This window comes from Linepithema humile, chromosome 7, assembly GCF_040581485.1.
Source record: "Linepithema humile isolate Giens D197 chromosome 7, Lhum_UNIL_v1.0, whole genome shotgun sequence".
NCBI classification, from domain to species: domain Eukaryota; kingdom Metazoa; phylum Arthropoda; class Insecta; order Hymenoptera; family Formicidae; genus Linepithema; species Linepithema humile.
In genome coordinates, this window is record NC_090134.1 from 4,354,421 (window position 1) to 4,368,172 (window position 13,752).

The 13,752-nt window shown below is 44.3% G+C and overlaps 1 protein-coding gene across 1 annotated transcript in view; it reads right to left on the bottom strand.

Moving 5' to 3' along the window:
• jvl (javelin-like) overlaps positions 1-13,752 on the bottom strand; it is a 55,469-nt gene that overhangs the window by 3,619 nt on the left and 38,098 nt on the right. The window contains exons 2-4 of the mRNA XM_067358974.1: positions 3,032-4,495; positions 2,835-2,933; positions 1,916-2,680 (exon numbers count right to left, since the gene is read on the bottom strand). Coding sequence (XP_067215075.1) covers positions 1,916-2,680; positions 2,835-2,933; positions 3,032-4,495 — 2,328 coding nt within the window. The remainder of the gene's footprint in view (positions 1-1,915; positions 2,681-2,834; positions 2,934-3,031; positions 4,496-13,752) is intronic.

Below are 13,752 nucleotides of genomic sequence, written 5' to 3' on the forward strand. Positions count from 1 at the left end.
CTTGTCTCTACACATCGTGAATAAGAGATGCTTGAAAAGAAAAAAAAAAAAAAAAAAGATCCTTTATGCATTGACGGAACATACAGGAGTGTCAAGGTAAATGGACGTACGTTGGATCGAGCGTGGTATTGTGTGCGTCTTCATGGGCGAAAGGCGAATTTGACATTATCTGAACCGGAACATCTCTAACCTTTTCCGGCGATCGGCCTTCGCATCAATCAAACTTCGCTAATAGAAGCTCGCGCTTGTCGCGACGATATTGCATAGAGTAAACGTACCGAGTGATCGGCCGCGCGTGCAAAATTAACGTGTCTCGCAAATAAAAAATCGCAAAAGAAGAAGAGAAGCAGCAAAATCTAGCGTGTGTATAACCGTGTTAACCCTTTATGTGACTTGGAAATATCATGATATGCTAATTTTAAGCGAGAAACTAATTTTCTCTTACGCAGATATTCAAAACTTTACCGTGAATCGTTGAAACCTGTTTGTGAAGTCTTAGGAATTAGAGAACTAAGATAAGAATTTATTAGTTTCCGCTGCTACATCTACATTTTACGCTTACGGAGTTAGCATCTTCCCTCGAAAGAGAAAGATAATTTCACTTACAGAGCAGAAATCAAGATACCAATCTAGACGATGAATCTAAAATGACAGACCAACACGAGCGATTAACAGTCTGTCCATTAATTCTACTGTCAGGCCAAAAAGCATATTAAAATATCCTTACTCATTCTACGAAGCTTAAAAAGAACCTTCGCGTAACGTATTCGCGGACATAAGCATTCTTACTCACTCAATCTGGAAAACTTGATTATGAATACGTGCGCATGCCAAAATCCAAAGTGAGAGCGTTCAAACTGTGGTGTGTCAATCTACCGGTGTGAAAAGGAAAATATGAGAGTGGGTTGAAAAGACAAAGACTACAGCTCACCACATCCAGGAAAGAAGCATCGAAGCAAATGATAATAAAAGAAGCATAACTTACGAGAAAAAACCGGCGGCACGCGAGAAGGGGCCATTTTCTTTCTTTATTGGACCGCCGACGGGGACGGGCTCGAATGCACGCTCGCCTGCCCTCCAGATCAGACTGATTTCGGTATGGTGGACGGTCGGGCGGGCAATTGATGGTTTTAAGACAAGAATCGCTCGGTCGATTCGCTCGCTCGAGAGTCTCTGCACGTATTGTTAGAGATGCGTATTTTTTTTGTTTTTTTTTTTTTTTGTTTTTCAGGAACATTGGTTTATCAGGCAAAGATAGCAGCAGGCTCAGCGAAAACGGAAGTTCCGTCCCTGTATGATGTATATTGGTGGTACCATGTCGAAGTCCGCGATAGAAAACAGATGGAGAAGAAAGGAAATGGAAGAGTGGAGTCAGAATAGTAGTGGAAAATGATGAAAAGAATGAGAGCGTTACGAGAGTCGATGCATACATCTGTCCACATTGCTGGAAATCGGACCAGATATATCCCCGATAAACGCACGTATTCTCAGTATCATCGATACGGCCACTATTGCGATTATTGTACACGACGTGACGTAACAGTAATGACAGTAGTGGTAGTCGCAACGGCGAAAGGTACAGAAGTGAAACAGAAAGGCTGCGTAGAAAGGTTCTCATCGTCAAGTGAAAGCAACAACAATAATAGAGTTTAGTTTAGTCTGTCTAGCCAAAGTTCGACGAGCCCAAAAGTTAAATCAAGACGGGATTCTATCGGGAGGTTTCGTTATAAAGGATAGAAGTGGACTTGGAAGGGAACGCTGTTGCAGGCGGTGATTGTCCCTAAAAGAGAGGCGACTACGGCCCGTCGTCCTGGGGAGGGAGAGAAGTCTTGCCGAGAGCTCTCTACTATACCGGGCCGTTGGACAACGGTGACTTCAGCCAGCTGCTCCAAAAGAATTGCTTTACGGGTCGTACCTTGCCGTTCTCGGATGCATCAACGGACGTCGCCGCGCGCGCCAGGCTGTGGGAACGGCGCGTGGGAGCGGGCGGCCGTCGAGGTGGGGCGTTAGTCGTCCCCGTGGCGGGCGAGGACACGTTGTTGTTGGACTCCAGCGAGTCGCGGGCGCGGGACAGCGAGGAGGATTTGTTTAAGGAGTCTCGGCTGGAATTGTTACGCGGCAGGGACCGGTTGTTCAGGGACGACTCTCGATTCGTTTCTTTCGCGCCGCCGCCACTGACGCCGCCGCCGCCGCCGCTACCATTGCTGCCGCCGTTGCCGCCGTTCTTCGACAGACTCCTATTGCCGAGCGAATCCCGATTGGAGTCGCGCGTTTTCGACAGCGACTTGCCGCCGCCGTGGCTGTCGCGACTAGAATCACGCGGCGGTCTCGTCAGCGACTTGAGCGACTCCCTGCTGTCGTTCCTGCCGTGACCGGGTAGTCGCGACGGTGTCGTCGCAGTCGCGCCTGCCGTAGGTGTCGTCGACGCCGTCTTGCCGCTTGCGCTGTTGCCGGGTAAAGGTATACGACTAGGACGTCGCCGCGGCGACGGTTTGATCTCTACCGGCTGATGATGATCGCGAGCGGATTCTGTACTGCTGCCGGGTTCGAGACCGCTTTGCTCACATCTAGGCTGCTCCAAGTCCTCGGGCTCGATCTCCGTCGGCGGTCGTTGCTGAAGGCGTTCTAGCACGCGTACTCGCGCTCGCGTGCCTTCCAATTCGATGTTTCGTTCCTCTAACTGAAAGACACATGTATATTATTTCGTTTTGCATTATATTTACGGTAATTGAAATTCAAAACAAAAGAGAACAAAGAAGAATAGAACACATTAATAGTACTTTTATTATTATTTTTCCACTGAAGCTGCTTCTAGCATTTCGATTACGACTCACCTGGAACCGCAAATCGTCGTTTTCTTCGCGCGCTTTATCCAGTCGCTCGGAGAGGGTTTCTGTGCTTTTTTCCACTTCGTCTAGTCTTTTCTGTAGGACCTGCAAATAACATCAATCGATTAGGGCACTGACGAAGATTTATCTTTTTACATATTGTAAATAAATGCGTTAAAAGAGGAAATTACTAATCTAGTTACCTGATTATGGACGGTAGTAGTGATTAAGTGCCGCTGAAGCTCGAGAGGTGAATGTTCGCGAAGGATGGCCGCGATTTTTCTCGAATCCACATCCTTCACGTTAGCCACCCTGGTCGGCGACACCAAAATAGAATCTAGCGCTCCTAGCCTAGCTCGCCTTTCGTTCACGCTCGCCTCGATGTCGATGTCGATGTTACGTGGCTCATCGTTGCGCCCGACCACGTCCAGTATCACATTTCTCTCAATAGTCCTCGTGCGGAAGCGACTCTTATGAGCCTTGCTCCCAGGACTACCGGCGACCGACGCGAACGCTGAGCTCTTGCTCTTGATATTGCTAATGTTGGTGTTTTTCGGCGAGCAGACAACCGGCGCGATCGGTTGCAGTCTCTGCGCGCCTGGTGCGAGAATCTCCAAGCCGCTCTCGGTCAATCCAGCCCGCAACCGATCCTCCAGACCGGTCTTCAGAGCCGACAGAGCGGCCAGCTCCGTCTGCAGTTCTTGAGCGCGCGCGCGACTCGATATCGTCTCCGCCTCGAGCTCGGCCACTTTGTCCAGCAGCTGCTCTTTCTCCCGCCTGAGCGCTATCACCTGCGGGTCCCTGCTGTCTTGCTGCTGCAGCTCGACGCTGTCGACGATGTTGCCGTGACCGATCGTTATATCAGCATCGCCGAGGCCGGCGACCTTTCTCACGGCCTCCAGCACATCCGTCGATGCGAGCTCCTCCGTCGTCACACTCTCCAGGCGACCCTGAAGGCACTCGACCTCCTCCCGCAGCCGGATTCCCTTACGGTGAATCACATCCAGTAGATTCCACAGCTCGTCCTCCGCCTCGTCCAGCGCGCTCGGCCGCGGGCTACTCGCGCGCGGCGCGATCGCCGTCGAGGCGCTGTCCTTCGACGAGGTCTCCGTGCTGAAACCGGAGTCCTGCACCGTCGCGCTGCAGTTGTTCTTGGTGCCACCGCTGTGGGAGTTGCTGCGACTTCTAGGCAGCGACGAGGACGAGGATTCGCCGCCTCCCCCGCTGCCGCTGCCGCTGCCGCCGCCACCGCCGCCGGCCTCGCGCGTCGCCCGCCGCCTTATCTTGCCCGGTTCCCATTCGCCGATCCTCCGCGAGGACGGGCTCGACAGCGGCAGCGGGATGTGCGAGCTCTGGGTGCAGGTGGACGACATCACGGACGCACCCGCGGACGCCGTCGCAGCCATCTTGTGCCGGAGGTTTGGGAACGTCTCGATGACGAGGTCCCGGAACTCGAGCAGAGCGCCGACTTCATTCTGCAGTTCCTGCAGGGCCACCAGTGACTTGGCTTGCTCGCTGATGAGATAGTGGAAGGGACCGGGGCGCAGGGGCATGCAATCCATGCCACCGACGCCGCTGCCGCTGTTGCCGACGCCGTTCCCGGCACCGACGCTCACCACGACGCCTTCCGTCGAGCCGCCGCCACCGCTGCTGCCGCTACCGCACTGCTGTAACATCAACAAGAGATTTATTTCACAATTTGTCCAGGTGTGCAGTTTAAAACTTTATTTGAAAAATACAGAAAATAATAATAGTGATAAATAATCAATACATGTATTTTGTAATTGCAATTTCTCAAGTCTGTAAAAAGATAATTCGAAACTTCATATACACCGTTTATAAAAAAAAATAAAAAAAAAAACAACCATAAGATTGTAATACCAAGCAATGACTAAAAAATATACTAACACGATCCGTTTATAGCTTATTAATGGCAGAAAATCAGATCAAAGTACCGTACTTTCTTCTATCATTTGAATCGACGTGAAATGGCACTTGCTTGCCATCTGATCGATTTCTAGTATTACAAATCTCCGAGTTTTGCGTGCCGGTGAAATCATCCACTTTCCTACGCGAAAATAACGCACCTGCTAATTCTACGAGACGCGCTATCCGCAAGAGACACGCTAGTAGTTCACGCTGGTCTGGCACGTCTCCTCTGGCGTACCGTCAATCTCACCGTCACTGTATCAGTCGTTCCTCTCGGACACACCCGCGCACGAACGAACCGTGACAGCAGAAATTACGCCGATAATCGGCACAATTTATCGCATTCGAAAGTGCAATTTCTACCTCGTTCCCGCGAGAAATCGAGCGCGTCCTTCCATTATTCAAGGGTCGTATCCCGTCCGATATCTCGTCCTCGTGACAAATGAGCGCCGCCAATGCGAGCTTTCACAATGTACTTCGAAGCATTTTTCAGAACAAATATGTCACGTGGAATGTACCGAATCAAACGGACCGAAACATCTCTCAAAAATAAAATATCGGCAGTTGTGGAGGCTCGGCATGCATAAAAATATTTCACGGCTGAAATTATCGGGTCACTCCGAATTCCTAGAGCATGAAGATCCAATTCGCAACACGGATACTTGCGCAAATGGATAATCAGATACATCTGTTGTATTGTAAAATGATACTTAGACGCTTTACAGTTTTCATATCGCAATTACTGCTCTTGACGCAGCCGGCTAGTGAGAATAAAGCTACGAGAATCAGGTTATTGGGGCCTAATATCCGCTCGTTTCTCTCGCGAAGGAGCCGTTTCCGGGCGGTATATCGCGATTCGATTGCATCGAAAGTGTACCAGGATACATCCGGTGGCGAGTAAGATTATTACTGATTATGCTAACGAGACGCAGCACCCTACAAATGTCACTCTGTGACCCTCCTACTTTCACTGGCCAAGTATCGCGTCGGCGATAATGCAAAATTCGACAGGGGCGGCCGATTCGCCGCTAATTATTGTCCGCGCGGCGATCGGATCGGTCATAAAGGTCGATTCTCTTCGCTTAATGATCCGGATTTAGGCCGGCGTGTCTGACGGGGTAACGGCGTAATTTTCTGCTTCCTAATTGCCGATATGCACTTTCACCCAGCGATAAAGAATGCCGCCGTTATGTTAACAGCTGGTAATTGCATTAGATCGAGACGCGCGTACACGCGAATTGGATGTATTTTTTAATATGTCAGTGCAAATTCCCAGTCATTTCGACAACTGGCCGCGTGTTTTCCCTCGTAAAAAGGATATCTTGTGCGGTCGAAAGCGAAGTACGAAAGTGCATCGAGATGTGGATGCGTATTCGCATAAATAATTTGTATATAATCGCGTCATCCGGGAAAAGCTAAGTGTCACCGTTACTCTTACTTTTCTCTCTGCAAATTCAGTCTGCGAGAAGAGAGCGGATGATATGTGGCCGCTATTCACGTCGTAATTACTATTTATCAAAGAGATAAGATTTTTAAGTAGCTTATCCGATTGATATCAACGATGAAAAAGAAACACCTGTAATATAACATGATGATAATAAAGTTGCAATGCAACATGTCGTATATAACAAGTAGTGCATGAAATAAAACATATTTTCAAATTATGTTAATTAGTTATGTTATCATGTATCGAAGTAGGCCTTCAAAAATTGTTTCAATTAAAATTTGAAGCTGACAAATAAATTACATAAACATTGTAAGTAAATAATTTTCCTAATTTTAAACATTATCAAATATTTTTAATGTCACGTCTTTTGAGATATGTTTAGGATTCACTATGCGCTATCTCGTACAGTGCCGCATTCATTATCGAGAAAGAAAGTGTAAACTTCTCGAGTGGTGGATATGCATTTCGTCGCCCGTTATTTTATCGTCCTGCAATTCGCGCCGCACGATGTCGAAGATGCCGGCGCCGACTGTGCGTGATACGCGTTACCGTCACGTCTTAACGCAGTGTGCGACGCGTGGCGCGACTAGTCAAGCGGCAAAGCAACAGGAAAGTGCGAGAGAAAACGGGGCTTTTGTGTCAGTCTCTCGCAATATTTCTCTGTCGAACGACAAACGTCAAAAACGAGAAGAACGTATAACATGAATCTTAATTTTCTGACACATCTCAGGCGATTTAGAAGCTGAGAATTTATGACGAGATCTGTATATATGAGAAAAAATTGGACTATAATGAACGAAAAACAGCGTGAAAGAAACATCATTTCTTATCGTGAAGAATTCTCATTTGTAACGTCTAGCATTCTGGATATTCTAGGTTTTACAACGTTCAATAATGCAAATAAAAGATGTTTAAACGATAATTAAAGTTTCTGGAATTCCAAGAATTCCATATTGTTTGAGCAATTATGCAAAACTGTCATACCGGTAATTGACTACTCATTAATGTTTGCGCAAAGGATTTTTTTGCTCATTCCTTACACAATACTTCAGTTCATCTGCATGGTCACCTCCGTGCAGCGTTTAAACAGTACGGTGTTGCAACAGTACGGTGTTGCTGGAAGCATAATGCATCTCGCGCGAGGAAACGGATCCCACCTTTGTCCGTGAACGGATGATTCATACCGAGCTCGGCAGACGTATCTCAGAGGAACAGCGCGTCTACCTTCGATATCTCGGAACGAACTCACTCACTTTATGTACTCATTCGAGAAACCGAATCATGTCCGGAAGCCGCAAAGGCAAATAATGCTATTGACCGTTTCAAAGCATTCTCTCGCCACTAAATATTCAGCAAATATATTCATTCGTTCCGGAATTTGCCACGTGTATTCGAATCACGCTTTAAAACTGCCGAACAAGTTCAACCGCTTGTTTATTTGACGAGTCGAGGCCTATACGTGAATTACCTTCGAGTACCTCTCATCGCATAAGAAGTTCGCAATACAGTCTGTGTGCAATAACAGTTTTTTTTACTTTCAACGACTTGTAAGTGAGAAACCAATTAATTATGATGCAAATTTTATTGGTTTCATTTCTAAGGTCAGCAACTCAGAGATACATGATCTTACGCGTACTTTATGCAGAATGAATCGCGATTAGCTTGTAAGAAGTCAAAAGCAAATGAGGAAAATTTTTATAAAAAATATGAAGCGATGGAAAATAAAGTTTTAATTGTAGATTAAATTTTCAGAATTGCGATTAGACAACAAAGCAATCTGTAATAGTTAGGAATAATTCAGTTTTCCAGATATTTACTTGAAGAGGAGATTACTGATCATATTTCTTCACAATTTAATCAAGTAATCCGTTCTTAACGTTTCGTATAGTGAATCTATATATAGCGTTTTCGATAACGGGCCAACGACTTTTTATTTCGGTAGATCAATTCTCTCCTTCGGATCCGAAGGCTGTTCGCACGGCCTCCGCATTTTCCATGACGTTCACCCACACAAGTTTTCGCCATTGTTTCCTCCTTAAACGCGCCGCTCCTTTTAAACGCTTCTCGTTAGACGCGGTTGCTCTGAGACGAGACCATTGCAAGAGCGGATTCTTATGCGAGGTTGCGGTACACAATGCAACGAACGGACGTTTAAAGGAGCAGCGCAACCTTCTCGACGAATATCCTCGCTACTATAAAAAGCCGCCACGCCGATCGAGATATCGAATCGATTTGTAGAAATTTACGAGCGACTCGTAGACAACGGGCGTGCCCTGCCACGATCGTCGCAGACGATCTCTCGATAAGGCAAGCATTACCATCATTCAACGATTTGCTCCGACCAAGGTTTCTACCGAAAGATTGATGCGCGTCGTTTTGTATTAAAAAAAAAAAAACAGCGACAACATTTTTGTACGTTTGATTCTAATTTTTTAGTTTTTAAAAAAAATTTAATCCTTTGAGAAATGTATCGACAAATCGATGACGAAATTAATTTGCATCTCATTATTCTCGGCTAAGAGGATAATGATTAAGAGGGTAAAGTTAGTTATGAGATTGTTTAAGAAGAGCAAAGTAATATTATCATTAGCGAGGATAATTTATTCGGCGCGTAAATCCACGTCGATGTACCAAACTTTTACATTATCAATGCTACGGAAAAGAGAGAGAAAAGGAAGCGCAGAAGATCCGTCAGTGCGCTCGAGGCTTCGCGTGATTTATGAAGCGTCGATGCTAATCTCAAGGTCTTCTTTATATCCTGAAAAACAAAATGTTCGATAGGGCACAAGCCTTCCATTTAACATCGTGCCAAATGTCGATGCTAATTGCAAATTTATTTATAACCCTAAGATTTTCATTAAATGTATTTTCAATCTTTGATGTAATCTCGATTTATGAAGTCATTCACTCTCCACATTTTAATTTAAAAGTTCTACACGCATACAATTCAGTGACAACACATTTGTATTCATTATTACTTTTCTGAAAAGTGAATACAGCAATTGTATATAAAAGCTTTTCCAGAGAGTTGTTTATTTAAATAACATATTTTCCCAAAAAAAGATCCTAAAATGTTTCCTTCTCAAATTAGTAGAAAAATCAGTACTTCACTAATTTTAAAATATTCTCTCAATCGAAACATAGTTAAATTCATATAAAATCTCGGTACATCGATCATCGTAGATGACTATGCCTCGATATATCATTATGAACAGAGAGGAATAAAGGCCTCGCCTAAGGGCTCGCAACTCGCGTGATTCATGAGGCGTCGATGCTTAATATCGCGACTTTTCTATTCGGCCTGCAAGATAAGGCTCTGGGTGGACCCCGGCGGGCCCGTCCGTGTGCAACGAGGGACCCCGCATGCGGTAATCATCCGCATAATAATGGCTCGGTCGTTGCACGCGTGTGTCACTCCTATAAGGAGTGAGTCGGTGCCTACGCGTTCGCTGTTTTTTTTTTCTCTTCATTCTCTATTCGCGTCTATCGCTCGTGCCTCTACCGAGGAAGAGCGAGACGGGTAGGAGGAAAGTGTGATGCAGGAGGCGAGACAGAGGCAGAGAGATAAAAAGAGAAAATCCTGTCCGCCTCCACGTGTTGGCGCGCGTCGTTTGCTCCGACGCACACCTTCGTCCGCTTTCGACTTCGCTGAGTGAAGATCTTGAGGTAAAGAAGCACGGGTCTTAGCCGCCCCACGTGTTGATTGCGCCGACGTGCCCCGAGGTCGCAGCGCGCGGATAAACGCACGCGCTGCCAGCTATTTGTACCGCGATATGAATGGCTTGATAAATTAAATTGAATTTTCAAACAATTACGGACAGCAACAAAAAGTGTAAAAAACAGAAAATCTATCTATCTTCTTAAAAAAGCTTTTACATAAAAATTATTCGTGTATTATTATAATTCGTGTAGTATTATTATTATAAATATAACTTTCTGGATATTCTGGATATCGATAGAAATATTGTGATTTCAATTTAAAATCTAAAGTGACAATTTAAAATCTGAAAAATTTTATTCCAGAAAGATAGAAGAATGAAGAAGAAAATTTTTTTAATGTACAGCTGTTGCTGTCCATGTAGAAAGCATAGGTACTAATTCTATGCAAATAGTACAAAACGCAAACACGCGAATAAAGAGCCCGATACGGAAATCTTCGCGATGCTAATTTATCGCTCGACTGGCAATTTTGCCGATGACTCTTCAAACCGATATCGGCGTAGGTGTTGTACGCGCGCGCGGTTAAAAACCCGCGCAACTCCCACGTGTCGGCGAGACGCACCAAACGAGGAGTGCAGCGTTAAATATATTTTTTACCGAAATCAAACGGGCGTGATTTGAAACTGGTTGCTCAATTGTGAAGCTTTAGACGCGCGCCCGCTCCCCACGATTTTTGCCCGAGGTTAATTAATCCGCCGCAACTGACGTCGAAGTATGACAGGGCCGAAAGTTGCAGCAGGCAACCGTGCAAGGTACTAACACAATTTAAGATAACTACATCGAGAATAAACCGAGGTTACATTCTCGGAGATTACCTTGTAAATTCAATTCCGGCGCTTATTTCGTGTCATGTAAATTTATTATGTTTGAACAGGCAATTTCGCGAACGAGAATATCTTTTATTTAGAAAAGGACGAAATAATAAAAATATATCCTGTAGTTCGAAAGGAATATTTCGTGTCCGCGCGACATTTTTGAAAAAAAATTTATTGTTTAAAAAATGCCCGCTTGCTTGATATGGAGAATAATTATAATGAACTGAACTCGATTAATTAACGATTCCTTGAAATTTTATGAAAACCTAAGAAAATCTGTTGCGAAGTGGGATTCTCGGTGGGATTAAGTTTCGGGCCTCCCAGGTGGAAGCCCGTGAGCACTCTTGTCCGTTAAACCGTGCCATTACCACATCCCGCCTGCATCTAAGTGCATATGGATGAGACCGCCCAGACGACGGTAACCGTCAAAGGCAAAAACTTGAAGAGAAATACTCGCAAGTACGTCGAGTATGGTAGTCACCGCAGAGTCTTGTCTCAAGGACGCAGTTTAACGCGACAAGATACACGTACGGGCGTGTATTTAATCTCGGAACAAACAGTGGGCGGACGTATATGCCCTCCGCACGCACAGTAGCATGATCGCCGTGATTCAGAAAATGGTGATTAATTGCGTAAAAAATCGAGGAGAGTTCATTTACGTTGATTTTTGTATTTCTCAACGACGCTCGCGTGTTCGTTCGCTCCGCAAATATCCGACGCGAATCGACACGTTAAACTTGCGTGAGGGAACACTCGTTACGCCTCAAGTTCACGGTAACGAACTTGTTAGAGAGACTATCTGTTAACGGCGATATGTGGGCGCCAGCACGATGAAGCCGCAGGAAGGCAGTGCTCGTGTTCAAGCTTTCAAGGATTTGAGATATCAGTTGCACTTTGCTGCAAATAGCTGTGTTAGTAAAAATTCTTTGAAAATCCTTGGAAGTACTTCGAAGAAATATTTCAAGAATCCATATGAAAAATTATTTCAACATTTAGATGCATTGTTTAAGGGTGCATTTTTGGAAAAAAATTCGTTGATCAAAAAAATGCCTCGCTTAATATGGAGAGTTATTAAGGAATTTGCGATATTCAGTACATACGATAGGATGAGAAAGGTGCTGAAACAAACAATCTCAATATTAAACTATCAATTTCCGGATAATTCCAGCGCGCGATGCATGGTGTTGAATAGCGCTCGTCGAAATTACTATAATTTCTGAACGAGGGCGCGCACAGGACTTACGTGAAATCTTTGAACGGAAGTCAATTGATAGAAAACACTCATTACGAGGCTTTCTCTAATCAGGACTTGTTGATCTTACCGGCCCAAGTCTCGAATTGAGTTGTTGGAATTTAATTGCTGAAAATTCGTCGATAGATCGAAGACAACGACGGCGGCAAATCATATACGGGTCAAGGGAGTCGTCGATGAATAATGGGGTTTGTGACACGCGAGACGTCGGTAACTAGGAAGCAGTTTCTATAGGCTGACCCGTGAAAATTTCTACGAACTTTCCCACGCAATTTATTCCCACAAAAGAATCGCCTGCCGCCTGAGTAAATTGCTTTCCTTCGGCATGCTTCGCTTCTTCAGCGCGAAATGTATGAAAATGTGATATATTCGATCTCAAAATAAACAATTGCTCGGAAAACTGGGTCGACGCATATATTGCATATATTCATGCTACGCAATGTGCACAGCACAATGTAGGATTTAACATGATACAATACGGAATATCATAATTCAGGTTAAAAACACGAACTTTAATTTTGTTTTAACAAGATTTCAGTTGATTCTCATATCGAATGTAACTAGTGATGATTTTTTTATTACGTGAGTAATTATATTACAATTGTTTATTTAAAAATGGCAGAAAAAATTAAAAAAAATAATTTACGTAAAATAAAGTGCAAATTGATTAACAGATATATTTTAATGCGTTTACGTGTGTCACAAGCGAATGCAGGAATGTAATTACTTAAGCGATTATTTCTCTGAATTTATTCCCACCGAGAAATGCTCGCAATTACAGTTATTAATTCACTCGTGAAACATTTATTAATTAACGTGATAATTGCATATGCAATTGCATCTCAACGCGAGCAATGCGTGAATTTCGGCAATTAAAATTAGGATAAATCAGCGCAACATTATTGCCAGTAATGGAGGTTAAAGTAGACCAGGTGCAAACTTCACCAGGTTATATCTCGCCTCGAAGTACTCGACCTTCGACATTCAACGAAATTCCCTCGCCGGAGAATGATGATCTTTGCAATGAAGACCTTGACTCGTGCCATTCAACCGCATGAAACGTTCAATCAAATTTCTAATTAACGCGATACGTGTATCTGCTTCTACCTTTATAAAATTATACTCGTTGTTATATATTTTCTCTGCGAAAAGAAAATAATTTAAACGAGCTTGAAGAAAAAAACAATTTAAATAAAAAAAATGTATAGCAATTTTTGAACAATTTTGCAAAAATAAAAAAATTAGTGAAGATCGAAGGAAACGCCAAGTATCTTGGTTTCGATCGAAATAGCGCTTTCGACTTTCGTTCTCGTCGATCGGCGCCGAGGAGCGTGAAGTATTACGGCGTAAAAATTCCGCGAGTCAATCTAATGAACGACCGGTTCGCGTTGTGTTTTACTTACATCGTGAGTATCGGCGCGAGACATGTGGGCGGACTTGAGTAGAAATTTAGAGATCGGTAGAGATTCTCTTGATGTTCTCGCCTCGCCCCAACTGAATTACAGTAGATGCGACAAAAACGAATGAATCGTGAGACCCGCACTGCAAGGTCAATATCGATGCCGCGAGAAGTAGGACTGCCGACTTTCCATCCCGGCCGATTTTCTATTGCATGTTTACGCAGCAATTCACTGATCACGTAAGCTCGCGATAATCAACGAGACACCGAGCCTCAATTTTCAACTCCGTCTAGTGTTGCATTTAATATCTCTCAAATCACTTCTTTAAATATGAATCTCAATGCGAAAGGAGAATCGAGAA